At 33.8% G+C, this 25739-nt stretch overlaps 1 protein-coding gene and 1 long non-coding RNA gene across 3 annotated transcripts; one reads left to right on the top strand and one right to left on the bottom strand.

Moving 5' to 3' along the window:
• Positions 1-245: 245 nt before the first annotated feature.
• Positions 246-6999, top strand: LOC107952115 (ubinuclein-1). Of its 2 annotated transcripts, none has more exons than XM_016887378.2 (13): positions 246-789; positions 1074-1163; positions 1251-1343; positions 1484-1560; positions 2071-2680; positions 3260-3359; positions 3462-3574; positions 3698-3784; positions 4408-4533; positions 4823-4957; positions 5053-5100; positions 5641-5742; positions 6152-6999. In XM_016887378.2, the coding sequence occupies exons 1-13, from the start codon at positions 529-531 to the stop codon at positions 6620-6622; spliced, it is 2313 nt and encodes a 770-aa protein (XP_016742867.1). In that variant the 5' UTR covers positions 246-528; the 3' UTR covers positions 6623-6999. The 2 variants fall into 2 exon arrangements, with proteins under 2 accessions (XP_016742867.1, XP_016742869.1); XM_016887380.2 differs by having other exon boundaries at positions 3701-3784.
• Positions 7000-11058: 4059 nt separating this feature from the next.
• On the bottom strand, positions 11059-12442 carry LOC121212726 (uncharacterized). The gene is made up of 2 exons (XR_005908084.1): positions 11974-12442; positions 11059-11824 (listed from the first exon to the last, which is right to left on the bottom strand). It is a non-coding gene; the product is annotated as an uncharacterized lncRNA (long non-coding RNA).
• Positions 12443-25739: the final 13297 nt, after the last annotated feature.

Consider the following 25739-nt stretch of genomic DNA (forward strand, 5'->3'; position numbering starts at 1 on the left):
TATTAGAGGGGTGAAAAAGTAACTAAATACTAAAAGTGATTTTAGGTGAGAAAAAATTAAAAATTTTAGCCAAATTTAAAAAACAATTCTAAAAAACTAAAAATTTCAGAAAAAAAACTTGTTTCAGACAATTTTCTTCTAAAAATATTTTTAGAGCAAAAAGTACCATTTTTTTAACCCCTTAAAAGCCCTAGTGTGGTCGCAAAACAAATGCAAACCACGAAGGCTTAAACCGATCTGACCTGGGATTATCTTATCTCATGGCATGTGACTCCACCCACCCTTTTAACCGTCTCCCCTTCCTCCTCCAAAAAGATAAAGAAACCGCAAGAAAAATAAAATAAAAATTAAAAAAGAAAAGAAAATACCCTTTTCCCTTTTTTTGCTTTTATCCCGCGCAACTTCTTTTCACTCTTCTTTCCCAATCAAATTCCCCTAATTACTCCCTTCTTTCACTGATTATTCTATGTTCTTTCCTTTTAATTAACCCTAGCAATCCCAATCGGCTGACCTGAACCTGCTTCCTTCATGGACGATAAAACTGGTGGCGCTGCCGCTGGTACTGCTGAGTCCTCGAGACTGGCTGCGCCCAAGGTCATGAAGTCCGGTGACCGTCAAGTTTTCACCGTTGAGCTCCGGCCTGGTGAGACCACGTATGTTTCGTGGAGGAAGCTTGTTAAAGACGCCAACCGGGCCAATGGGTCTTCTGCCGCTGCATCTGTCTTGACTGCCCCGGCTCCTGAGCCGCCTCCTAATGCCCACCCTAATCTCCAGTCTCGCATCGCCCCAGTAAGACCCGCTTCTTCAATCCCTGTTCAGTTGTAATTGCATTCTTTTTTTTTTAAATAATCATTAGTAACTTCTTTAATTTTCTTATACATGCATGCGCATATGATGTTTAACTTAGTTGTTTTGGCGGCGTTTTATTTAAGAAAGCGTGCTTGAATATTTTGGTATATTTGAATGTGTTATTATTATTTGGCTGCCAAGCAAATGTGGGAAAGTGAAAGAAATTCTGCTAATCGTGTTTTTTTAATTACTTCTCCGCCATAATCATGCTTGACAATATTTAGGGACAAGCTGCTGAAAAAGAAGCCAAAGATGAAGCACCAGGTCCAAATCGTTTCAGTGCTGTTATTGAGAAGATTGAACGTCTTTACATGGTATTTCTACGTTTTATTATTGTGTTTCCTAGCATTAAGAGATGCCCTTTGCATCATTTATGAATGAGATGTGGAATTCTTTATCAGGGTAGAGATAGCAGTGATGAGGAAGAATTGGATGAAACTCCGGATGATGATCAGTATGATACAGAAGATTCTTTTATTGATGATGCAGAGCTGGTTAGTTCTAAAATCTATTTCTTCTATTTTTAGTCTATGTTGGTTTTTACTCAGCGGTAGTAGGATTTTTCTTCTTGTAACAAGGACTGTGCATTGTAGTTTTACTGCTTTGTTATGTTGCTTCATTGCTTGTTGTGCAGGATGAGTATTTTGAAGTTGATAATTCAGCCATAAAACATGATGGATTCTTTGTTAATAGGGGAAAGTTGGAAAGAGTGTGAGTTTCTTTGGACTTCTGCTCCATTCTTTCTTCTTCTTCTGCATTGGTTGGTGAGAACGCTTTAGTAATAATTCTTTTCTTATGGCTATTCATATGTATCCTATAACATACCAGAAGCAACCATACATTTCTTATCAGTTAAAGCTAGGTTATTAATGAATTTATTTTCTCTCTTAAATGGAGACAAATTCAGCTTGAAGACTAAAACAAAAGGGGATCCATAGTTAGGCATGCAATGCAACTTTGACTCCTGATAATATTATGAACATTGCTACACTTATTCTTTGTCCTGTAATGGGTGTCAACGACCCCTTGCTTGTCTTGTAGAAGTAACCTTATATCATTTTAAATTTTTTGTTTCTTGTCTCATTGCAATGCAGATGAAGCTAGTATTCTTGATTTATCATATTAATTTTATATTTCTTTTTCATGTTGCAGTACCATTAGTTGATTTCATCCATTTATGCTTAACTAATTTCTTCTTTATTTTTTGTTCTTTTTTTCAAGAAATGAACCTCCTGCGATACCTAACCAGCAGCCAAAAAAAAGGCGAAGAAAAGATACTTCAAAACCTCCTAGTGAGAGTGATGATGGCCATGTGCCAAATAAACATGTAAAGACAGTAAAGGTGCCTGCTGGGAGGGTTGAACCATCTCTTGGGAAGAATAATTCTGATTCTGCTCAGAATTTGACTACATTAAGTGAACAACATGGAGATGTAAAAGCTCAGAACCAATTATCAGTTTCTGGTGTTCCTTCCAAGAAGAAATCTTCTGAGACAAGAGTAGCATTGGATTCTTCTGCATATTTGAAAGTTCCGAATGGGGATACTTCTGTACCCTTGGCAGATGTGAAGGATACTGAGAAGTCAAAGATGGGATTTGTGCAGTCAAAAAATGTTGTCAGTAATAAATTGAAAGATGCAACTGGTTCCTCTGATGTTTTGCAGCAGAAATACCATGATAAGAATGCTTATGCACAATCCAAATCCCAACATGGAAAACGAATTAGCAATGCTGATGAGCTTGAACAATCATTTCGACCAAGAGAGAAAAATGGCATCCGTGAACTGCCAGAAGCTAATATTTCAGATGGCAAACATGCTATGCAGACTGCAGTATGTTACCATTTTGTCCCAACTTATTTTTTGACAAGTTGCTCCTTTTCGCAGTTTTTCTTTGGCTGGTTTGTTCTTATTAGTAATAGCTAGTAGCTACATGCCCTAGTTTGAGTTTTGACACGAACACAGGCTTCTGTTAGTGACAACCTACAACATCTGGAAACAGTAGGAGTTCAATACCTTTGTGTGTTTAATACAATAAGAAAAGCTCGAACATACATTTACACGACATCTTATTAACTGAAAGAGGGTGCTAAGTATTAAAGATAGAATTGAAACAGATCTGCTTTAATCTTTATAGTCTCTCTTTTTTTCACTCTCTGTTTTGGAAATCATAGTCCCTCAAATTTCATTTGAACAAAATGCGGATTGCTGGAAACACACTGCGAAGTTCAAGGATCTCATAGACCTTTCTTTGTCAGTGCGTGTGCATCCGCTTGTAGTGCAAGATATTAGAGTAGAGGTTTCTGCTATATTCCAAACTATTGCTCATCAGAGAGACGTGAGAAATTATTTTTGCATTAGATATTAATGTTATCATACCGGTTTTGATTTTATGTGTAATATATCATGCAGAAATCTTCTCACATGTCAAAAAAGGATGGTTCTACACTTAGGCCCAAAAGTTCCATTCTTGAAAAGGCCATTAGGGAGCTAGAGAAGTTGGTTGCAGAATGTAAGTTTATATGTGTCTTGTGCAATGTAATTATGTAATTCTGTAATTGTAAATGATTCCTTTGAAAGTAATGTTCTTATTCCTCCTGTCCATATATTACAGCAAGGCCACCTGCTGTTGAAAATCAAGAAGCTGATGCTTCATCTCAGGGTATTAAGAGGAGATTGCCTAGAGAAATAAAGGTCAAGCTTGCTAAAGTTGCTAGATTAGCGGCGGTATGGGACTGTTTTGAGCAGTTTTTGTCCTGTAAAATAACTCATTTTCCAACTGTCTTTTCCAAATAGCTTGATTGCGGCTGAAAAAAAATTAAGTTTTTCATTTCTATTTGATATTTGTAGCAGGCCAGCCAGGGGAAAGTTTCTAAGGAGTTACTAAATCGCCTCATGAGCATCCTTGGTCATTTAATACAACTAAGAACACTTAAGGTATCTTTCTTTTTTTATCAATGAGTAGGATACCTACCAACTCTTTACACTTACTAAATCAAAGCTTGAAAAGGGCTTGGAATAGTATCTTGTTATGATTGCGTGTCAACATGCTAATTACTCCCAAGCCTAAATATAGTTTCTGCCTACTCTCCCTTTTCTACTTATGGACCTTGGGCTTGTAGTTCATGTGATGTAGCTTTTGTTTCAATGAAGAAAGTTTCCATCTTATGTTTGATTACTTGCAACTGTTGTAACTGCTACTATGGTCACATTTTACTGTAATTTAGTGCATATATATTGCGTTTTGAATCATACAATCAAGCTTTTCAGATTTTGAGGATTGTTTGTTTACTGCCAAATATGTGACCAAGTCTTTTGACTTTTAGATGAAACTCCTGTCTTTTATATCAGTTATCATCTTATTAAATTGCAGATCTGGCAAGAGAATTAATGGAGCATGACAAAACTATGTAAAATTTGTGCATTACTATTTTTTGCTTTTATGAAAGACTAAACCTTCTTGTTTGCTCTTAAATGATCCTTTTCAATACTGAGTATCAATTTGTATCATCTGTGTAGATTACATATCTATGAATATTGAGACAATATTTTGGGTGCAGAGGAACCTCAAAGTCATGATTAATATGGGTGTCTCGGCAAAGCAAGAAAAAGATGCTAGATTTCAACAGATAAAGAAGGAAGTCATTGAGATGATAAAGACAAGAATTCCTTCTTTTGAGACAAAGGTTTATTTACTCTTCCATCCCCCTCCATTCTTATGCCTTTTCTCACCTTCTCGTCCCATGCTATTGTACTTCATCTTGTATCCCTTTTTATTTTCATGTGGATTGTTTAGTTTAAATACTGTCATTGCAGATGCCATGACTGTTTTCTCCCCCCCTTTTTTTTTTTTTTTTTTTTGATCCTGCTATATAAGACCAATGATCTTTGATCTTGTTCATAGTTACCCTTTTATTATCAACTAAAGTTAGAATTTTTCTGCTCTTGATAAAAAAGTTCATAACTGTTTTTCAGATATTAGAGCCTCCACCTGGAGCTTCTGATGATTTTCAAGAAACTGGTTCTCAAGAAAGAGTTAATAGAAGGAAATTTGGCATGGATGCATCATTGGAGAACAAGATTTGTGACCTTTATGACCTCTATGTTGATGTAACCATATGTCCTAACCTTTGAAAATTTTCAGCTCTGTTTTGGGAAATTTCTCTACTTAATGAATCTTAAGTTTTATTGTTTATTTATTGCAGGGATTGGATGAAGATGCAGGTCCTCAAATTCGAAAGCTTTATGTGGAGGTTGACTTATTGCTTCTCTCTCTACTCCTGAAGTTATCATAGTCATAATGAATTTCTTTATATTGCTGGCATTAGGCATCTATGAGGGTGGCAAATATGTTTCTGCAGTTACTGTTTTCACTTATCTTTTGATAGTATCACTCTCTCGCCTTTTGGTTTTAGAGGAGAAGTGTGCATAAGATTGTTGTGTCTCACTTTTATGTACTCTCTTTGCATTCTCTTCCTCTTTAAGTGCATCTTCTCTTCTTATGACTGAAAAAAACCTTAACACTTCTTGTTTCTCAGCAAAAATCCATAGAGTTTGTCCTGCATTTCATTGTTGTTCCTTTTCAAATAATTGGAATCATCTTTTCATGTTTCTTCTTGAGCTCATTTTCTGATGTTACCTTTATCAGATCTCTTTTTCTTTGTCTTGGACATATTCCTTCTGTATTAATTCATTGGTGATGAAACTATTGATTCATTGTTGTTAATGCTTAAGCATGGTTCTATTTTCTATGTTACATCGTTATCTTACATTTGGAGCTAATATGTGAGCAGCTTGCACAGCTGTGGCCAAATGGTATGATGGACAACCATGAGATCAAACGTGCAATTTGTAGGGAAAAGGAAAGACGAAAAGCAAGGTACAATAGATGTAAGGTATGTAAAATCGCTTTCCCATTTTTGGTTCTTGTGTCAGGTGTATTTATTTTATTTATTGGCATGTCTATGTTTTCAAATTAATCCGTATGGCTTATACAGACTGGATCTAATCCACAGTATTTGAGGTTTCGTTGGGCTTGGAAACCAAAAATCTTTATTTTCTAAACACGTTAGGCAACCTAGCCTGTCTTTTTTTGATCTTTAGGGTCTCAGACCAGTATTTGGTGGATGCTGGGTGTTTTTATGGCCCATGTTCTCTATTCTTTACAGTGTATTCAAATTTATTGCTTGTTGGTAATGAGATGAGATGATGGACTTGCCATTTCTCTGTAGACAAAGATGCTTATTTTCTATGATTTGTCCGTTGCTGTTTGCTTATTGTGTTCATTTTTGTCTTTCTATCAAGGAACAAGAGAAAGTCAAGAGGAAAAAAATAATGGCACCAGGATTGGAGGAGAGTGTTCGAGTGGAGTCTGCATTGAGTGCTCAGCCACAGCATACTCGAGAGAGGTTGGCTACTGATTCTGCTAGTCAGGTTTTACCTTCAACTAATAAATTAACATCAAGCACAACAGCCGCTGCCGTCCAAATTCCCGGTCCCTCTACAAATGGTTCCAGTTTGGACAGGGTAAAACAGGATAAATTAAAGGGCATTTCAAGCAATGCCATGGAGGAAATAAAAGTAGCAGATAGCTTGCTTCCAAAGAAAAAGGTAAAAAGGAAGCCTGAAACGGAGTTGGATGCTGCTCATTTCCGTCCAGAGAAGTCATCTTTGCAGCCAGGTGACGACAGGCACAAGTCCACGAAGCAGCCTGTGAATGCTACCCCGAAATCAAGCCTTCTGCCGACTACTACAAGTTTCGAACAGTCAAGCTGACATCATGTCTATTTTGGGCTACAAAATTATCATGTCCATTTCAGGGTCTGAAGTTTGAAGCAGTGAAAGCTAACATCATGTCATCCATTTAGTGTAGAAAAATGGGAGTGATATTTTCATCTTTTGTCCGATCTGACCTGCGGAGTACCATTTTTGTAGTTAAAAAGCTCTTTGTGTTGCAGTTGCAGAGTGAAGAGCTGTAAGTAGGAGACGGCAAAAAAGAAGAAGGTAGTGGTGCTAATGTATTTGTAGCAACACTTTTTGCCTTTAGATCTTTCCCAAACCAGTAGTGCTTCTCATTTCTTTCCCCACTTAGTTAGTTTTATTGTTTTTCATTTATTATTGGTTAAATGGTATAAAAGATTAAATTAAGCTCCCATCCTTTTATTGCATCCATTTAGCTGTGGTTGAACATTATTTGTCCACCTGGATCTCATTACACATCAAATGTTTTATTATTGAATGCCAAGTTTTTCACATTTTGGGTGATTTCGGTGAACGGCAAAAGAAAAAATACAAGGTAGGGAAGGGAAAGAGAATCATATTTAACATTGTGTTTCTTAAACTATTTATAAATATAAATATCATCTTTTTCTTTTTTAAATTTTTTTATTCTATATGCAAAAAATTTATTTGTTCAAATTATTTTCGTTGTCAATAACTTATATTTTTCAACTTATTTTTTTGGTCACCTCAATTCATCTAAACTAAAATTTCACTTAAGAAATTAAAAAAACTTAAGTTCAAATATTTACTACTTAATTGTTTTTATTTTATTTTTCTAACTCAAAAATAGATTTAGAATTCACAATTTATCAATTAAGGAAAAAAGTAGTTAAAAATAATTATTTTAAATTAAAAGGAGAAACTCTCCTTCCATTGCTACTGGACCTATAAGTGATGTGATAAAAAGGGTGTATAAAACAATTTTTCGTTGTTATCCTATATAGCAAAAAAACAATAAAATAATTAAATAATACTCTACATTATCTTAAATCAATTTGTGGAATTTTTTATTATTAATGTGGACAGAATAATTATATAATTTAATATCTAATTTAGTTAAAAATTTATTTTGTTTTTTAAATGATAGACTATTTAGGATTCATTACAAACCTCTGAATCCTATTATTGACAATATTTTAAAAATAATTATTAATTAATAAAATTTAAATTTCATAATTTTTTTAAAACACTAGTAACTAAAAAACCGAAATGTGGAATAGAATATAATTATAAGTAGCAACATGAAACCAAAACATAGAGGTTAAGAGTAAGTATTGATTTTTACCAAAAATAAAAAAGAAACTACTATGAAGAGATGATATTGCAATAAACAATAGAATCAATTGAAGTGCATCAAATCAAAAGGGTTTTCTTTGTATTTTTCTACCAATCACATAACTCTATTCTAAGAAAAAAAATCATGATTACATTTAGCATTCTAAACATTGGAGAGTGGAAAATAACCTTTATTCCTTAAATAATTTATGAAATTGAAAAGTTTACATTTGCATTTGGTATATAATATTTTTTCTAACTTCAAAATCATAAAATTTATTCAATTTTAAATCTAATCATATATTAATTTTGAGATAAAGTTTATTTTTATTTCAAATAAATATATTAATATTATCTAAAAACAAGCATATTAAATTGCATGTTTGTTTATAATAAATGCTAAAATTAATAAAGTGTTTGGTGAAGTAAATATATCAAAAGTACTTTTTCAAGTATAATAAATGTTGTAATTATTATTTTTGTGATAATCAAACTTTTAGCAATCACGTTTGAATCACATTCCATCAAAATTTTAATATTGAAAAATACTCTTACAAATTTAAAAGTATAAAAGATGTTGTTTCAATATAAATATTTATTATTTTGTTTATTTTAATATTGAAAAATATCAAATATCAATATTAAAACTTTTTAAGAACTTTAATTAGCTATTAATTTTGGGGTACTGCTATCCCTTATCAAGATATCAATACTTAAAGTCAAGGTGCCAATATCAAAATCCTATGCATCGATACCGTACTGCTCTCAAGTATTCATTCAGATACTAAATTTGAAATATTGATACCCCTATCTTAGGTGCCAATACTCAGCTATAGTACAATAAAAACCTTGACACCTAAGTTACTTTTTATACGGGTAACAACTTACTACTAAGCTTCATAAGTGATTACTAACCTTATCAAGATATCAAGGTATCAAGTCACTGCTAAGCTTTGTAATTTTACTATACCTCGGTACTTCAGTTTTTGGATGGCATAACTTTGCCTACAATAGTGAAACTCATAGTGTAATCAAGATGAATAAATATCCTCTCATCACATTGCATGGCTCGTGAAAAAAGGCATATGTGTACGGGTCATTTGTTTAGAATGAATGGTTTTATTATCATATGCTAGTAATATATTTTTCCATGATAGAAGATGCAGTAGTTACCATAAAATAAAATATAATCATATTGGATGAACAAATTTAACCTAAAGGGATAAAGCATATCCTATGAGGGTAGTATATTAATGACAAGATCATTGGACGAGCAAATTTATAAGTCACTTTCGTAATGGTATATAAGTCCCTCTGCTAGCTCAATGCAACCCTTTATGGATTGTATCTAAAATCGACACGTTGAATGAATGAAAACAACGAAAAAAAGAAATACATTGCATGTATTACTATATATAGTAAATGCAATTTCTCGCAAATGATAAGAGATGGCGTACAAATATTTAATTGATTGTAATTAAATAATTAAAATTCAAAGTGAAAATTAAATTAAGTAATCATCATATTTTTACAGAACAAGACAATTAAATTTATTTACTCATGGATCCTAGTATGATAAAGTCGTCATAATTTTAACGGGATTAGAATTGGGTTGAGAAAATAATCGATTAAATTCATTTTAATTAATTAAATAAATAAATTTTGGAATAGAAAAATAATTATTTGGTTGAATAAATTATATAAATTGGTTTAAAGACCGGATTACCCATATAATGATATCTAATACATTAAAGATCCAATAAAAACCCACTTGTATTAGGGTGGGTGGCACAATAGGATATTCCTAGTATGTGTCTCCCACCATGTGATGTCTCAGAGAGACTCAATATTTTTTTATTAAATATTATTATTTTCTCTCTTCTTATTCAAGTAGAACTCTTATGATTTTTTTCCTATAAATAGAAACTATGGATTAAGTCAAAATACACAAAACTCTAACCATAGTTACTTTGCTGAAAATTAGTAACATTTATTTTTCCCAAATAATTTCTATTTTTCGTGAGAACTTGATTTTGGTTTCTTACACATAGAGAATCTAACTTTCTCACTGGAAAGTTATAGTTTTCCTTTTGTGATAGTATCGTGAATTAGAGCTCGCGCTTTAAGCAAACTAAGGGTTCAAGAATAGCGGAGACAATCGTTTTAATTGAAAGCCAAGAATCAATAAGTCCCGCTAAGTGAAAAGCACAAGTACTAATTTGATAAATTTTATTGGTAAAAATAACACAAATGGTTCAAATTTTAGAAAATATTAAATTTCTGTTGTGCTAACAAACATGTTTTGTAAACTTATTTTTAACATAAAATAAATATTTGATAAAAGTCTTGCCCTTGTAAACTTAGTAGAATATTTAGGATATGGTTGTCATGCTAATAGGGATAAGATTACATGCTTTGAAACAACGATATGATACAGAACAATGATATGATATGGTGCCTATTTGGCACAACACTTAGTTGCACTATTTGGGCCCATTACATAAATATGAATGGTGTTAGGGTGAATGCACGTCTAGTGTAATATGTGAGGAGTTTGAGTGGGTGTTCCGAGTGTTTGAGTCTTATATTATTAGAGTTTACTAATGTAACACTCCAAAAAAAATTTAGTACAATTAGTGGCATTTTTTCAAGAACTACTACATTAAAATTATAAAGAAATTAAAAAATGAGACTAATAAAAGGAATTTTTAAGAAATTAAATTAATTTGAAGTCAGAATTTAATGAAGAAAAATTATGGATGTTAAAATGTGGAAAAAAATTAAATCAAAAAATTGGAAAAGTATGAGGACTAAAGTGTAAAGTGACCAATTTGATAAATTATGGATTCATAATTATTTTTTAATATTAAGTTGACATAGGATATGTTATTGTATTAAGAATGGCAAGTTTGGACTAAATTAAATAAAATGAAATTTACAAGGGCCAAATTATAAATTTTCCATTTTTGGTTAAGAAAGAATTAAAATCCAATTTTACTTAGTTGGGTAGCATTATGGATTTTATGTGTTATGAGAAGAATTAAAGTGTTAAGATGTATTAAATACAATATCAAATAATACCAATTAGATTATGATTGAGATTTTTCACAAAAGCTATTATTAGTTATTGCAAATAATATCAAGATCAACAATACTTTTTCAAGAAGCTGAATTTCAATATTATTCCCTTTTAATGCAGCTATAGTCAGGTCAAATAGCTATGTACTTAGCATCAAAACTGTCTTTGGTTGCTTTCTCACAAGTAGTTTACTTATATGATAAACAAAAAGTGTATTAAAAAATTACTTACAATTTTTTCCGATGAACGACACTGAAATTTTGTCTGATGATCGGATTGGTGAGGGAGAAGACTCCACCGCTGATCGCAATACCAAAAAAGTTTGCTTTAAAGATGGAAGTGATGAATCTCAAGCAAATATGGTGGTGGACTCGTCTCCGGCAAGCGGAGTTTCATGGAAAGATAAACTCTTAAGTGGATTGGCTTCTAACTCTCTGGATGGTGCTGCTAATCTTGATTTAGAGTTTGAAGAAGAGGACATTCGTAGATCCAGCCTTAATGGTATTCCTACCATTGACTTCTCGAATCGCATTACCAAAATCTTAGTCAAAGGAATGGAACTCACCGTGGTGGTCAAGTTGCTTGGACATAATATAGGCTATAAGGCTCTGTTTAACCGTATCAATAGTCTCTGAAAGCCTACACAATCCTTTCGTCTAATGGATGTTGGTAATGGATATTACCTTGTTCGTTTCCAGTGTAAGGTTGCCTATGATGCGGCATTGACACAAGGTCCCTGGATAGTGTTTGGACACTACCTCACAGTCCAACCGTGGACAATGGATTTTGACCCGTCAAGACCATTTCCCTGTGGTGTGTTAGCTTGGATCTGCTTTCTGGGTCTATCAAGATTCCGATATTAGAAAAATATTCTATAGGAAATTGGAAGTTTGATTGGAGAAGTGATTAAATTGGATATTAAAATAGATAACCGGGAAAGGGGTCAATTCGCCCGAATGGCCATTTTCATCGACTTAGAAAAACCACTTACCTTTCAAGTACTCATTAATAGCCGTCTCCAACGTGTGGAATTCGAGGTTCTACCCGAGGTATGTTTCTCATGTGGAAAATATGGACACCTCAAAGATTTATGTCCATCTTCTTTGACAGATTGGAGCGGTCACGGCGGCATTGAAATCCCTAAGAGCCCTTTGAATAGTGAAACAGCTCCGGTGATGAAGATGGATGCTTTGCCGATGGTGGGAGAAGCCTTTGGCCCGTGGATGGTGGTTGAGCGTAAATCTCGACGCAAACAAGAAGGGATTAGAGGACAAAAAGCAAAAATTTCGGATGGTAATTCGGCAGGTTCCAGATTTGAGAAGTTATCTACACTGGCTCATGAATCTTTAACTCAAGAATTGGAGGCGCCATCTGGAGTTATCGAGCGGTATTGATGACTGTGTGCCAAACTTTAACCCTGGATCTTTAGGCGATAGTAATGCAGGGCATGAGTTGGGTTCATCAGCCCATTTGTCGCCGCAGGTTAATAAAGCGACCACCGAAAATTTGGGCCACATTCGACTTCAGGCCTTCCTCAAACGAATATTGGGGCCTCGATAGATAGTCCTGGATCAAAGAAAGTTGCGGGATAGATTTTTAATCCAATTAATTTGGGCCTAAAGGGTGCAGCAGATATTAGCAAAAAGGGCTCAATAATTCCTATTTCCTTTTCAAACAATAAGGCTACCTCTTTATATTCGAATCCCACTTTTGAAAAGCATCCTGAGGCTAAAGTAGGTCTTATTTCTAATGCTCTTGACCCCCCAAAAGCATACTATTGTTACTTTTCAAGAGAAGTTGGACAATAAATCCAAAACAAAGGCGCGTTGGAACTCTTCAAATATTCCTAAAGGGCATGGTGCTGAGAGTAGAAAAGTAAAAGGACTTAGTGGGAAATCTTTATTTAAATCTATTCGTGGGCGTGGGGGAAAATTCAAACCGACCAGTAGCTCATGATTCTCCCTCCTTAAAGCTATGAATTCCATGGCAGAGCTCATTAGTACGTAAGCCAGTATTTCTACAGAAAAATCAGACGCTAAATCTAGCAGTGCCTGAGCTTTTGATATCCTTTACGAGGTTAGTCTTTTTCTCATATTTATTTTATTTATGAATTTTACTATCTTTTCTTGGAATTGCCAAGGATGTGCAAGTTCTAAATTTGTTAGAGTCTTCCGAGAATATAACCGAGAACACAAACCATATTTGATCAGTCTCTTAGAAACTAGGATCATTAGGGAGAAGGCAGACTTGGTTATTGCCAAGCTCAGTTTTCATAATTCTCATCATGTGGAAACAGTTGGCTTTTTAGGAGGTATTTGGATCGGGTGGAAGGATTCAGTTAGTATGGAGGTACTTCAAAGTCATCCCCAATTTGTCTTAGCCAAAGTTATTTTCGACAGCCTTTTATAGTCTCCTTTGTGTATGGTAGTCCTAATAGTCAGAAAAGGAAACACCTTTGGGAGAATTTGTGAAGTTCTATTCCATTTGATGGGTCCCCGTGGGTAGCGATTGGTGACTTTAATGCCATACTGTCATCTAGTGAGAAAAATGAGGGTCAGTTCTAGGGAAAATGTGTCCTTTCTTTGGTAATTTTATGGATTCTGCCCAACTTCATGATTTAGGTTTTCGGGGATCGCAGTTCACTTGGCAAAGAGGGGGGATTGTTGAGCTCTTGGATAGGGCTATTTGCAATACTGCTTGGATCACTTATTTTCTGAATTCAATGGTAACCTATTTACCACGGCTCAAATCTGACCACATGTCTCTTAAATTATCTATTTTTCCTGAGGCTCATTCTTTACAAGGGCGCCCGTTCAGATTTTTAGCCAGTTGGATCGAACATCCATCCTTTTCAGACTTTGTTAAAGAGAATTGGAGGATGTCTACTAGCATTTTGTCCATGCACTCTAAGTTCACTGATCAAGTTAAGATTTGGAATAGAGAGGTTTATGGTCATATTTTCACTCATAAAAATTTTTTGTCTCATAAGCTGGAACATATTGAGATGGAACGAGATAGAAATAACTTGAAATTTCTTAAGCAGGTCGAGATGGATGTAAGAGCGGAATTGGAGAATGTGCTTCACCACGAAGAGATCATTTGGTGTCAAAAAGCTTGTTGTTATTGGTTGGTTTTAGGGGATCGTAACACAAAATTCTTTCACTCACGCACGCTGAGAAGACATAAACAGAATAGAATTACTGCTTTGAAAAATGGTTTAGGGGAGTGGATTATGGACGATGATCAACTAAGCTTGAGGCGGTTAATTTTTTCTCTAATCTGTATGGCGAGCATCTTGGGCCAAGAAGAGTTTTCCCTTCTATTGATTTTCGATGTCTTAAAGATGAGGATTTTAATATTCTTAACATACAAGTGTTAGACGAGGAAATAAAAGCCGCTCTTTTTGATATGGCACCCCTAAAGGCTCTAGGGAGTGATAGTTTCCATGCATTGTTTTATCAAAGCCAATGAGATCATGTTGGTACCTCAGTCTGTAATTGGGTTAAATAGATCTTTGAAGAGAAAAGCATTGATTTAGAATTAAATAATTCTCTTATTGTGCTCATCCCTAAAACTCAAAATCCTGAAGATTTCTCTCAGTTTTGGCCAATTAACTTATGCTATGTTCTTTATAAGCTGGTCATGAAGATCATTTCCAACCATTTTAAAATGGTTTTTCTGAGGCTCTTAACTCCCGAGCAAGTGGGTTTTATTGCAGGACGAAATATCACTGATAACATTATCATTGCTCAAGAGGTTATTTACTCTATGAGAGGTACGCAGAAAAACAGGAAATGGATGGCCATTAAAATCAACCTAGAGAAGGCCTTTGGTCGAGTTCGACGGGATTTCATTGAGGCGTCACTCCAAACTGCAAGTATTCCTGCTTTTCTAGTTCCACCATGCAGGTTCTTTGGAATGGTATCCATCCCTAGAAATTTTGACCAGCTAGGGATGTTTGTCAGATATGTCATTTATCTCCCTATCTGTTTATTCTTTGTATGGAGTGGTTAGGTCATAGTATCCGTAAAGCTATTGATGTGGGTAATTAGTCTCCTATTAGGCTATCCTGTGATAGCCCACCGTTATCTCATCTTTTTTTTTTGCCCATGACTTGATTATTTTTGGTCATGCTGATGAAAATCAAGCCCGAGTCATTAAAAGTATTTTAGATAAGTTCTGTGATTATTCGGTTCATCAGATTAATTCACGGAAGACTAATATTTTTTTTCTCAAAAGGTGTAGATGATAATTTAGGGGAGCTTATTAGTAATTTCTTTGGTTTTCAAAAAGTTACTAATTTGGGTCATTACCTTGGAATTCCACTATTTCATGACAAAGTCACCACCAGTACTTTGAATTTTGTGGTGGAAAAGGTGCACAATAAACTGTCTAGTTGGAATACCAGTCAGCTTTCTTTAGCTGTAAGGGTTACTTTGGCGCAATCTATTCTCCTCTCAATTCAAGTTACTTCATGCAAATAATGATGGTTCCTAAAGGTGCCTGTGATGAGATCGAGTGCATAGGTCGAAAATTTATCTGGGGAGTTCATAATGGTAGCACAAAGACGGCCTTGGTTAGTTGGGATTCGGTTGCCAACCTAAATCTCACAGAGGTCTTGGTCTCAGACAGCTGAAGGACCACAATACCTCTTTCATGATGAAGGTCAGTTTCAACATCATTTCTAATATTAATGCCCTCTGGGTTCAGTTACTTCGGTCAAAATACAAGATCCCTAGCGGTTTACTAGATGACTTGTTAATGAGTCAGTGTTCCTTTTTATGGAGATCCATCTCTAAGGTGTGGCCCTTCATTCATGAGAATTTAATCTGGTCCATCGGAGATGGTAACAACATCATGTGCTGGCATGACCTTTGGATTTCCAATTGTGGTCCCTTATTTAAGTATATCACTTATTCTGCTCAACCTTTTCTAGATTGTTCTCTTAATAGTATGGTTGCAGGTGATGGCTCTTGGAAGATGGATCTTTTCAGACCTTGGGTTCTTGAAGAGATTATCAACAAAATAATAAGGCTCTCACCGCCTCATCCTTCATCAGGTCTTAATCGGATTATTTGGGGAGCTACCTTGACTGGCTCTTTCTCTCTTAAAAGTGCTTATGAGAATATTCGTGAAGGCACTTTCAACTTGAAAGAGCGGTTTTGGGAAATACCATGGACGTTTCATGACCCTCATCGGATTTATTTTTTTCATCTGGTTGGCTCTTAAACAACGTCTCTTAACAAATGCTGAGAGGGTAAGACGAGGCTTTGAGAGTAGCAGTGCATGTGGCCTTTGTGGACATGATTATGAAGATGTTTTGCATATACTCAGATATTGCAATATTACCAGAGGTATTTAGGACAAGCTTATTCTAGAGCAAGATCTTTTTGTTTTCTATTCTGGATCTCTTCTCGACTGGATGAAGAACAATCTTCAGAGCCATTATTCTTCTTAGGGTGGAATCGATTGGCCATGTCTCTTTGGGATTATCGTGTGGCATATTTGGGAAAATCGAAACCTGTTCATTTTCCAAGGTCTTACATGGAGTGCTGATGAAATTATTAAAATCTCTTATAGCTGGGTGAGACAATATTCCTCTATTTTAGTGATTTCATCTCATAAAGCACGAAGTCATCTTCATAATTGGCCTTTACCTAATAGCTGGGTGAGTTTGAGCACAGATGGTCCGGTGAAGTTTGATGAAGATTTGGCTACTGATGGTGGCTGTGTGAGAGATCATAATGGTGAATGGATCATTGGATTCACCAAATATTTGGGCAATTGCACCGTTTTGGAGGTAGAGCTTTAGGGAATACTAGATAGGTTGAACCTTATTTTGGATAGACGCTTTGGGAAAATCCTAATCCAAACTGATAGTATTGAAACTATTAATGTCATCTTGGAGGGCTCTTCGGATAACTCTAGCTCTACCTTGGTTAGAAAAATTCATCTTATCTTGAGAAAGATGGAGCAGTGGAAAATTCAGTATATTCCTCGGGAGGAAAACTTAATTGCTGATAGTCTGGCTAAGTCAGTTCATACTAAGAGCATTGGTTTAAGATTGTTTGAAGATCCTCATTTGAGGGTCTAAGTTTTTTGCTTTGTCTCTTTATTTTTTCAACAAAAAAAAGCGTTAAGCTGCATATTTGGTATAATATAGTGAAGTGATAAGAAAAAAAGGGTTAAAAGTGTAAATTCTCTATTAAAAGATATTGCGGACCTTTCTTGAATATTATATTCAAAACTTTAGAATTTATTTTGTTTGTGTAGAGATGAGACTTATTGATGGTCACAGAATTAGAATTTTTAAAGCATAGAAAAAGATAGGCCACACATTTGAATTTTATTTGACTTTGACTTGAATTTTTTTTGGAATAAAAGAAAGAGAATATTAAAAAGCTTTCATCTTTCCCTGTTGTGTCGTCCCTCCCATTGAAGGAAAGAAAACCTTTCTCTACTCATTTTCTTATCTTTCCTCACTTTTCATCAAGAGTTCTTCATTATCAAAGCTATTTTCTTGCTAGTCCCTTGAAGAAAACATATTTTAACGCTTAGTTCCATCATTTTCTTCTTCATGGAAAGCATGGGTTTTCATGAGCTAGAGAGAGAAAACTTGGGTTAGAGTAAGAAAGTAAAGAACAATGCATGGTAGTAAATTTTTTATCATCTCTAATGTAACTATTCGAGGTTATTTTACATTAGTTTTTCATGAATATGATTTTAGTATTATGTGTTATAAGTGTTGTTATTGATGAAGAGTTGACAAGTAAGTGATGGAGCTTTGAGCAAATAGAATACTTAGATTAGTGAAAGTAGAGAGCTTAGTGGATTATTCATTTAAAGGAATGTAAGTTCTCAAGGAACCATCCTTTGTTAGATTAAAATTGATAAATTTTAAAGTTTAAATGACTAAATGGTAATATGTTATTAAATGTTAATGTTCATAAGTAAGGGAAATTAGTTTAATGAAAATGAAAGTATAGATAAACAAGAATGTGACATGGCCTTACACTAAAATGTGAAAGATTGTGTTTTATGGTACTTTGATGAACATTGAAATGAAAAATTGACTTAAATGATGGAAAATAGAAATTTTAAAGGATGTTGATTAATTTGTGAATAAAAGAGTTAATTATGGCATCAAATGAATCATTAAGTGAATTGGTGTACAAATGTGAAGAATGGATAACAATGTGTTGAGAAATATAATAATAAAAAGTTGGAAATGAAATATTGTGTGAAACATATAATTAGGGGTGAGCAAAATTCGATTCGACTCAAAAAAATCGAAAAAAACTCATTTCGAGTTAAACGAATCGAGTTAGTCGAGTCAACTCGAATTTTTTTCAAATTTCGAGTTTGAATCGAGTTGAGTTTTCGAATTCGAATAACTCGAATAATTCGAATAATTCGAATATCAAACTATAATATTTTACATTTTTACCCCAAACTCTCAAACGTTTTGACTTTTCTCTCAAAACTTTTACTCATTCCCACTTTCCCCCCAAAACTTTTACTCCCCTCCCATCCTAACCCCCCAATCTACCCAAAATCCATTTCTTACCAAAATTTTACTCTCCCATTTACTTTTTCTCAAAATTTTACTCCAAAAAACCCTCAAAACTTTTTATTTTTCCCTAAAATTTTTACTCCCTCTCACTTTCCCCCTAAAACTTTTGCTCCCTTCCCATCCCACCTTCCATCTACCCCAAACCCATCACCCCTCCAAATTTTTTTTAATATTTTCCCTCCAAAATTTTAGCCCCCATTTACTTTCCCTCAAACTTTTATTCCTCAAAACTTTTTATTTTCCTCCTAAACTTTTACTTCTTACCCTTTACTCTCAAATAAAAAATCAAAATTATCCAAAAAATATCACTAAACATAAATAGTAATAATTACTATTTATATATACTATTTATAGTATTCAATTAAATTTCACATTTTATATTATTTATATTATTGAATTTTTTAGTCATATTGAATATTTATATTAAAATTGGATTATTAATTATGCCATAAAACATTCGTGCTAAAATTTTATATTGGTATCAATTTCACATTTTATATTTAAAATAACTTTTATTAAAAAAATCACATTTTTACATTTAATATATTTTTTTAATTCTTAAATACATAGTGACAAGAATCTGAAGATAATTGAAACAATTAAGCAACCCGTATATGAAAGATTAATAAATAAATTATGAGGTGATGAAAGTTAAAAAATTTGATTAAGGTGGACAAATTTTATTATGATAGGTGGCAGTGGTTACAAGGACCCAAAATTATTTTTTAAAATTTAACTTGAACAAATATATTCGATTCGATTCGATTCGATTCGAATTCCATCTCACTCGACTCGATTGGAGAAAATTTCAAATCAAATTAGGATGATAAAATATGATTCGTCAACTCAATTAACTCGAAATTTTTTCATTCGATTCGATTTGATTCGATCGAACGCTCACTCCTACATATAATAGAATGACAAATTGCTAAAATGGAATGAATGGAAACTCATGGAACTTTTACGATTCGTATGCTAAAGTGTAGAACATATATGAAATTAGTGGAATAAGCCATAAATGTTCATATTGTGACTTCCATATTGAACATAAGAGTAAAATAGTTAAACATTACAAAAAAAAAAGTGAATGGATGCCAAATGAATATATATTTATGAATATGATGTGTAGACAATATGTTGAGATATGCTAAATGGCATATGTACATTAAAGAACGTATTGTTGAGATCTTAGTGCCTTAATGTAGTGATTTTGTCTGTGTATTTGTAATTTTTTAAAAAAATTAGTTTTTTTCTTATGGCTGGTATGCAAGCAACAACTACTCACTAACCTTGAGCGTGTCCGAAGAGGTTTAGGCCAAAACACATCTTGTCTAGTCTGTTATCATAATATAGAAGATATTCTACATGTCCTTAGGGATTGTCGGACCATCAATGATGTTTGGCTAAACCTTGTACCTACGAGTCACCAGCCTCAACTCTTTTAAAAGAGTATCTTAGATTGGATTGGGTCAAATCGAGGAAAGTATGAGGGGTTGCCAAGGGTTAGGGTTCTCTCAGCCACTCTTTTTGGTTTGATAGCGTGGCGCCTATGGAAGAATAGGAATTTATTTGTCTTCCAAGGCCTTTCATGGAGCTTTACTGAAACCATTAAGATATCAATTTGCTGGGCAAAGTAGTATAACATTAGTCATATGTGGGACCCATCCAAAGAACCTGTAACACCCCTTACTCGAGACCATTGCCGGAGTCGAGCACGAGATATTACCAGACTTATCTTACCTGTTCGGGGCATAAAAAAATTTTGTTTTTTAGAAAAAAATATTAATTTGCTCACATTCATCCAATAAATCCCTAAAAGGGCCCTTGAGGCCCTAAAACGTGCAATTGGAACGGTTTGGGACCAAACTGGGAACATTAAAATTTTTTCGATTACTTACACAAATCAAAACAATTTATTTCACTATTCATAATAAAATTGTCCATCTGCGTAATAGTCACTAAATTAATTATAACTCGAGTTACGAAACTTGAAATTTAAATGCGTAAATTTTCCTAAAACTAGACTCATATATATTCTTACCATAATGTTTCCAGAATTTTTGGCTTTGGCAATTAGTACAGTTAATTCATTAAAGGTTCCCCTGTTTTGCAGTTCAGCGGACCTGACCTCTCTTCACTAAAAATCAATTATCTCATTATACAGAATTCGGACAATATTTTCGTTTATTTCTAATGAAAATAGACTCACTAAGGAATCTATAAATATAAGCTATGACGTATAATTATTTTTTTTAAAATTCCTAGTGATTTTCCAAAGTTAGAACAGGGGATCACAAAGTCACTCTGAACCAATCTTACAGAAATTTAAATATCTCAGAATATAGACTCCTTTGCTTGCTCTGTTTCTTTCCTATGAAAATAGACTCAATAAGCTTTAATTCTATATCTTTTTCACCATTTAATTCCATTTATACAATTGTTAGTAAATTTTCAAATCCACATCACTGCTGCTGTTTCGTAACTGTTCCATGGCCAACTCTTACTCCTTCATAAGTTTTTTGCATCAAACCTCATTTAGGCATACATAATACCAAAACATGTTCTTATTTAGCTGTATCATAAGCTAATCATTACCAAGTATTCACATGCCATTCTTTAATCATATCATAAGGACATACACACAAAATAGCCAAGTCCCTATACATGCCATAACTTAAAGTATTTCTAGTCACAAAATCCCGAGATAGCTCGTTGATAGTGTGAGGCGATCTCTGAGGTCTTTACGATTTTTCGAGTTAGCTTTGTGATACTATAAAAAAAAGAGAGAAAAGAAAGGGAGTAAGCATAAAGCTTAGTAGGTTTGCATATAAATAAATAACAACATTCTAAATGAATTATTAAGATAACCTGAACCTTTCGAACATGGACTTATCTTACCTTCCCTTTGGTACACTCTTTAAATTTTCAGTTGAACCACTTGAAATACTAAGGATACACGGGTACCTTTCCTATTTAAACTTACCATTGCCATGTCTTGACATGGTCTTACGTGGTATCCTTACTTTATGAACTCACTATTGCCATACCTTGGCATGGTCTTACATAGGATCTTTGCCTTATCGTAATTTATCAATGCCATGTCTCGACATGGTTTTACATGATTTCCTTGCCTTGTAAAACTTACCAATGCCATGCCTTGGCATGGTCTTACTTGGTATCCTTAAACCCTAATGTCATGATATTTGTATCCTACACATTCCTAAAGTTCAACCGGGACTTTTAAGTATCATTTCTCCGTCAATTCTTGCTTGAATCATCAAGGAATAAATTTACAAAATAAATATATAGATGCTGAAAAATAACATTATTAACTATAAATAATAAAACATTGCATTTATTTACCGCAAACTTACCTCGATACAAAATACGATCAAATATTTTGATTGAGTCCTCAACCTTTTTCTTTCCTCGGTCTAACCCCAAATTTCGTTCTTCTTGATCTATAATAGAAAATTTAACTTATTTAATATTCACATTTATCAAAACAGTCCTTAACTCTAACTTTGGAAAAATTACAATTTTACCTCTAAACTTTTGCATATTTGCACTTTTTCCCCAAGGCTCGGAAATGAAACTTTATCCTTAATTCTTATGTTTTGTGACATTCTAATCATTTATTTATCTATGGAAACATCAAATTCCCACTCTAACATGTACTTATGACCATTAGGTATTTTTACCGATTATGTTGTTTTACTCGTTTTCGCTTAAAATCGCTTAGCTCAAGTCGTTTAACATAATTTCAAGCTTTATATTCTACCATAAAACATCAAAATAAACACATTTAACCTATGGGTATTTTTCCAAATATGAACCCTAGGTTAAATTATTGCTAGAATAAGCTAAATCAAGTTACTGAGACTTCAAAAACGTAAAGAACATTAAAAACGGCGCTTGGAATCACTTACTATGAAGCTTGGAAGCTTGACAAAACCCTAGCTATGAAGAACCCTTGAAATTTTAGCCTAATGAAGAAGATGAGCACATTTTGCCATCTTTTTCCCTTTTTTAGTCTTTTAATTACCAAATGACTAAAATACCCTTCATTAAAACTTTAGTTATGTTTATCTATGTATGTCCATTTTTCTCTATGAAAACCTAATGGTCTAAAAGGACCTCTACTCCAATTATACTCTTCAATTTAATCCTTTAGCATCTAAAACTCATATTTATCAACTTTTGCAATTAAGCCCTAGTAGGTAAATTAAGCATGCTATCTATAAAATTTTCCATCGATACTCTAACACATGCATCTAATCACTCGATAAATTATAAAAATTAATTGAAATAAACTTTTCTATCTCGAATTCATGGTTTTGCAACCACTGTTCCGTTTAGGCCCTATTTTGGGATGTTACAGAACTGAATTTGGAGTCCGAGTAATCAGTAGGAAAAGTATTAGGACAAATTTGTAGTAATAGTTTCTTTTAGGATTTTTTTTAAATTTTTCAAGTTTTTTTACACACAAAAAAAAATCAATTAGAATCATTAACATCTTTTGTATATTGTCCTTGTGGGAGAATGCCTCTTATTTTAACCAAAATTAATTTTGGCTTTTCTTCTCCTAGTTAAAATTTGTTTTTAGTTTCCCACTTAAACTCTAATTAACCTAGAGTTGTTGTAGTCATATATGCTACGAATTTCAGCCTATAAATAGGCTTTAGTTATTCTAGCTTTTATACAAAAAGAAATATTTAAATTGAGAGAATTTTGTTTTTTATTTCAAAGGGTTTTTTCTTGCAGGGCTTCGGGTTTTCTTTTAATTTTCTCGACCTTTTGTACTCTCATTTATTATAGTGAAATCTCCTTCTGCCCGTGGTTTTTTATCCTCTTTTGAGGAGTTTTTCCACATAAAATTTGTATGTTCAATCTTTTCAATTTTTATATTTTTCACTTTGTTCGTTGTTTAATCGAGTTTATCCCTTACAAATTGGTATCAGAGCTAGTTCGATTTTCGCAGTCAACCCGTTCAAAGATGGCAATGTCAAAGTTCAATATTGAGAAGTTTGATGGAATTGCAAATTTCAATTTATGACAAGTTCAAATGACAGCAATACTAGTTCAGAACGGTCTGAAAAAGGTCATTACAAGGAATAAACCCATAGATATAGATTAGTCAGAATGGGAAGAGCTCGATGAAAAGGCTTTATCCACTATTTAATTATGCCTCACAAATAATGTGTTACGGGATTTTTTGAAGGAGAAAACAACATCTGCATTACGGAATAAACTAGAAGCCTTGTATATGACGAAATCTCTTGCCAATAGGTTAGTATTAAAACAGCGTTTCTACACGTTCAAAATGGCTAAATGTGAGTCCATCAGAACTCATATTAGCGAGCTTGTTACCCTTCTTAATGACTTAAAGAATCGTGAAGTTGAGATTAGTGACGAGGATCAAGCTATGTTTTTGTTATGCTCTTTGCCCTCTTTTTATAAAACTTTCAGGGATAATTTATGGGAGAGATCATCTCTTGTTCGAGGATGTGAAGGGGAATCTTCTGAGTAAGGATAAACTTGACAATGAGTTAGGCCCGAACAAAAAATCAGATGAGCAAGCCTCAGTTTTAGTTGTAAAAGGCGGACAACAAACCAAAAAGATAGATTGAAACATGTCTAAAGCAAGGTCCAAATTTAGAAATCGTGACAAATATTATGGCTATTGTAAAAGGTAAGTCATGTTAAGGCAGAATGTTGGAAACGTCAAAATAAAATAAAAAGGGATGCCAAAAATGACGAGAAAGATAAGCAAAAATTCGAAGTTGTTAATGCGAGGACAGAGGTGATGATTTCTTATCGGTGTCAATGAGCGAAAACTCTCATGTTACTTCCAAATGGATATTAGATTCAGGGTGCTCCTACCATATGTGCAATGCGATTGGGTCATATGATTGAGAAAGTTATGGCAATCTTGTGCAATGGAGGTTTTCTCAAAGATATTGGAGTTGGTAAGTTAGGGTTTTACGAGCATTATGTTTTTGAGAAACAAACTTGAGTCGGTTCTGATTCAATAGTGTACAGAACAAAAGGGACTCTAATTTACATTCATTCTAATTTATGGGGTCCATTTTTTGACATCTCAAAATTAAGTAATAAATATTTCCTAACTTTTATTGATGATCACTATAGAAATGTTTAAGTTTATTTCTTGAAACAGAAAAGTGAAGTCTTTGAAATCTTCAAACAGTAGAAGACATTGTTAGAAAAACAAATAGGAAAATCCATGAAGCGGTTGAGAATGGATAATGGTCTTGAGTTCTGTTCGTCAGGGTTTAATGATTTCTACAAACGAGAAAGAATTGAAAGACATCAAACTGTTGTTGGAACTCTACAACAGAATGGAGTTGTAGAAAGAATCAACATAACCTTACTAGAAAAAGCTTGATGTATGCTTTCTAATGCAGCTTAGGGAAGGAATTTTGGGTTGAAGCTATAAACCTAACAAATTATTTGGTAAATCGATCTCCTCATCGATCATTGAACGGTAAAGTTCCAGAGGAGATATGGTAAAGCAATCCTCCTAATTATTCTAATATTAGAATTTTCGGTTGTCCTACTTATGCTAAAGTTAGCCAGGGAAAGCTCGAACCAAAGGACATTAAATGCATCTTTTTGGGATACTCTGTCGGTACAAAAGGTTTTAAGTTGTGGTGTTCAAAATCTGACAAAATAATTATTAGTAGAGATGTTACGTTTGATGCATTTGCCATGTTTTGATAACAAATCAGAGTGTCTCAAGCAAGATGGAGTCAAAATTCGAAACAGGGGGTGACGTCACGATGAGAAAATTCTCAAAATCGTAATAACATGTCAATCAGAGGTCTCGCCCTGATGAAGAGTATCATGATGTTGCGATGACATGAAAAAATTCTAATTCTTGCAAGTTTGAAGTTGTTTTGGGTCTGTTTGTAGTTCGATTCGACCTTCAGGTACCCTCGCCATCTTAGTTAACCAATTATAAGTTGGCTCGTGATAGGAACAGGCATGAAATACAACCACCACAAAAATATTGTGAAGGAAACCTAGTGGCTTATGCTCTAAGTGTTGTTAAGAACATTGATTTAACCGAGCCTTCATGTTATTATGAGACAGTCCAAGCCTCTGATTCTAGCAACTAGTCGTTGCAATGGAAGAAGAGATGGAATAGCTTTAAAAGAACAAGA

The sequence above is a fragment of the Gossypium hirsutum genome, chromosome A02, assembly GCF_007990345.1.
Source record: "Gossypium hirsutum isolate 1008001.06 chromosome A02, Gossypium_hirsutum_v2.1, whole genome shotgun sequence".
In the NCBI taxonomy this organism is placed as follows: domain Eukaryota; kingdom Viridiplantae; phylum Streptophyta; class Magnoliopsida; order Malvales; family Malvaceae; genus Gossypium; species Gossypium hirsutum.

Bases quoted from the DNA above. Each gene is read 5' to 3' on its own strand.
- LOC107952115 (XM_016887378.2), top strand. From the start codon at position 529: ATGGACGATAAAACTGGTGGCGCTGCCGCTGGTACTGCTGAGTCCTCG. The intron at 1,344-1,483 runs GTTAGTTCTAAA...CTTGTTGTGCAG, and splicing joins TTATTGATGATGCAGAGCTG to GATGAGTATTTTGAAGTTGA. The intron at 4,958-5,052 runs GTAACCATATGT...TATTTATTGCAG, and splicing joins TTTATGACCTCTATGTTGAT to GGATTGGATGAAGATGCAGG.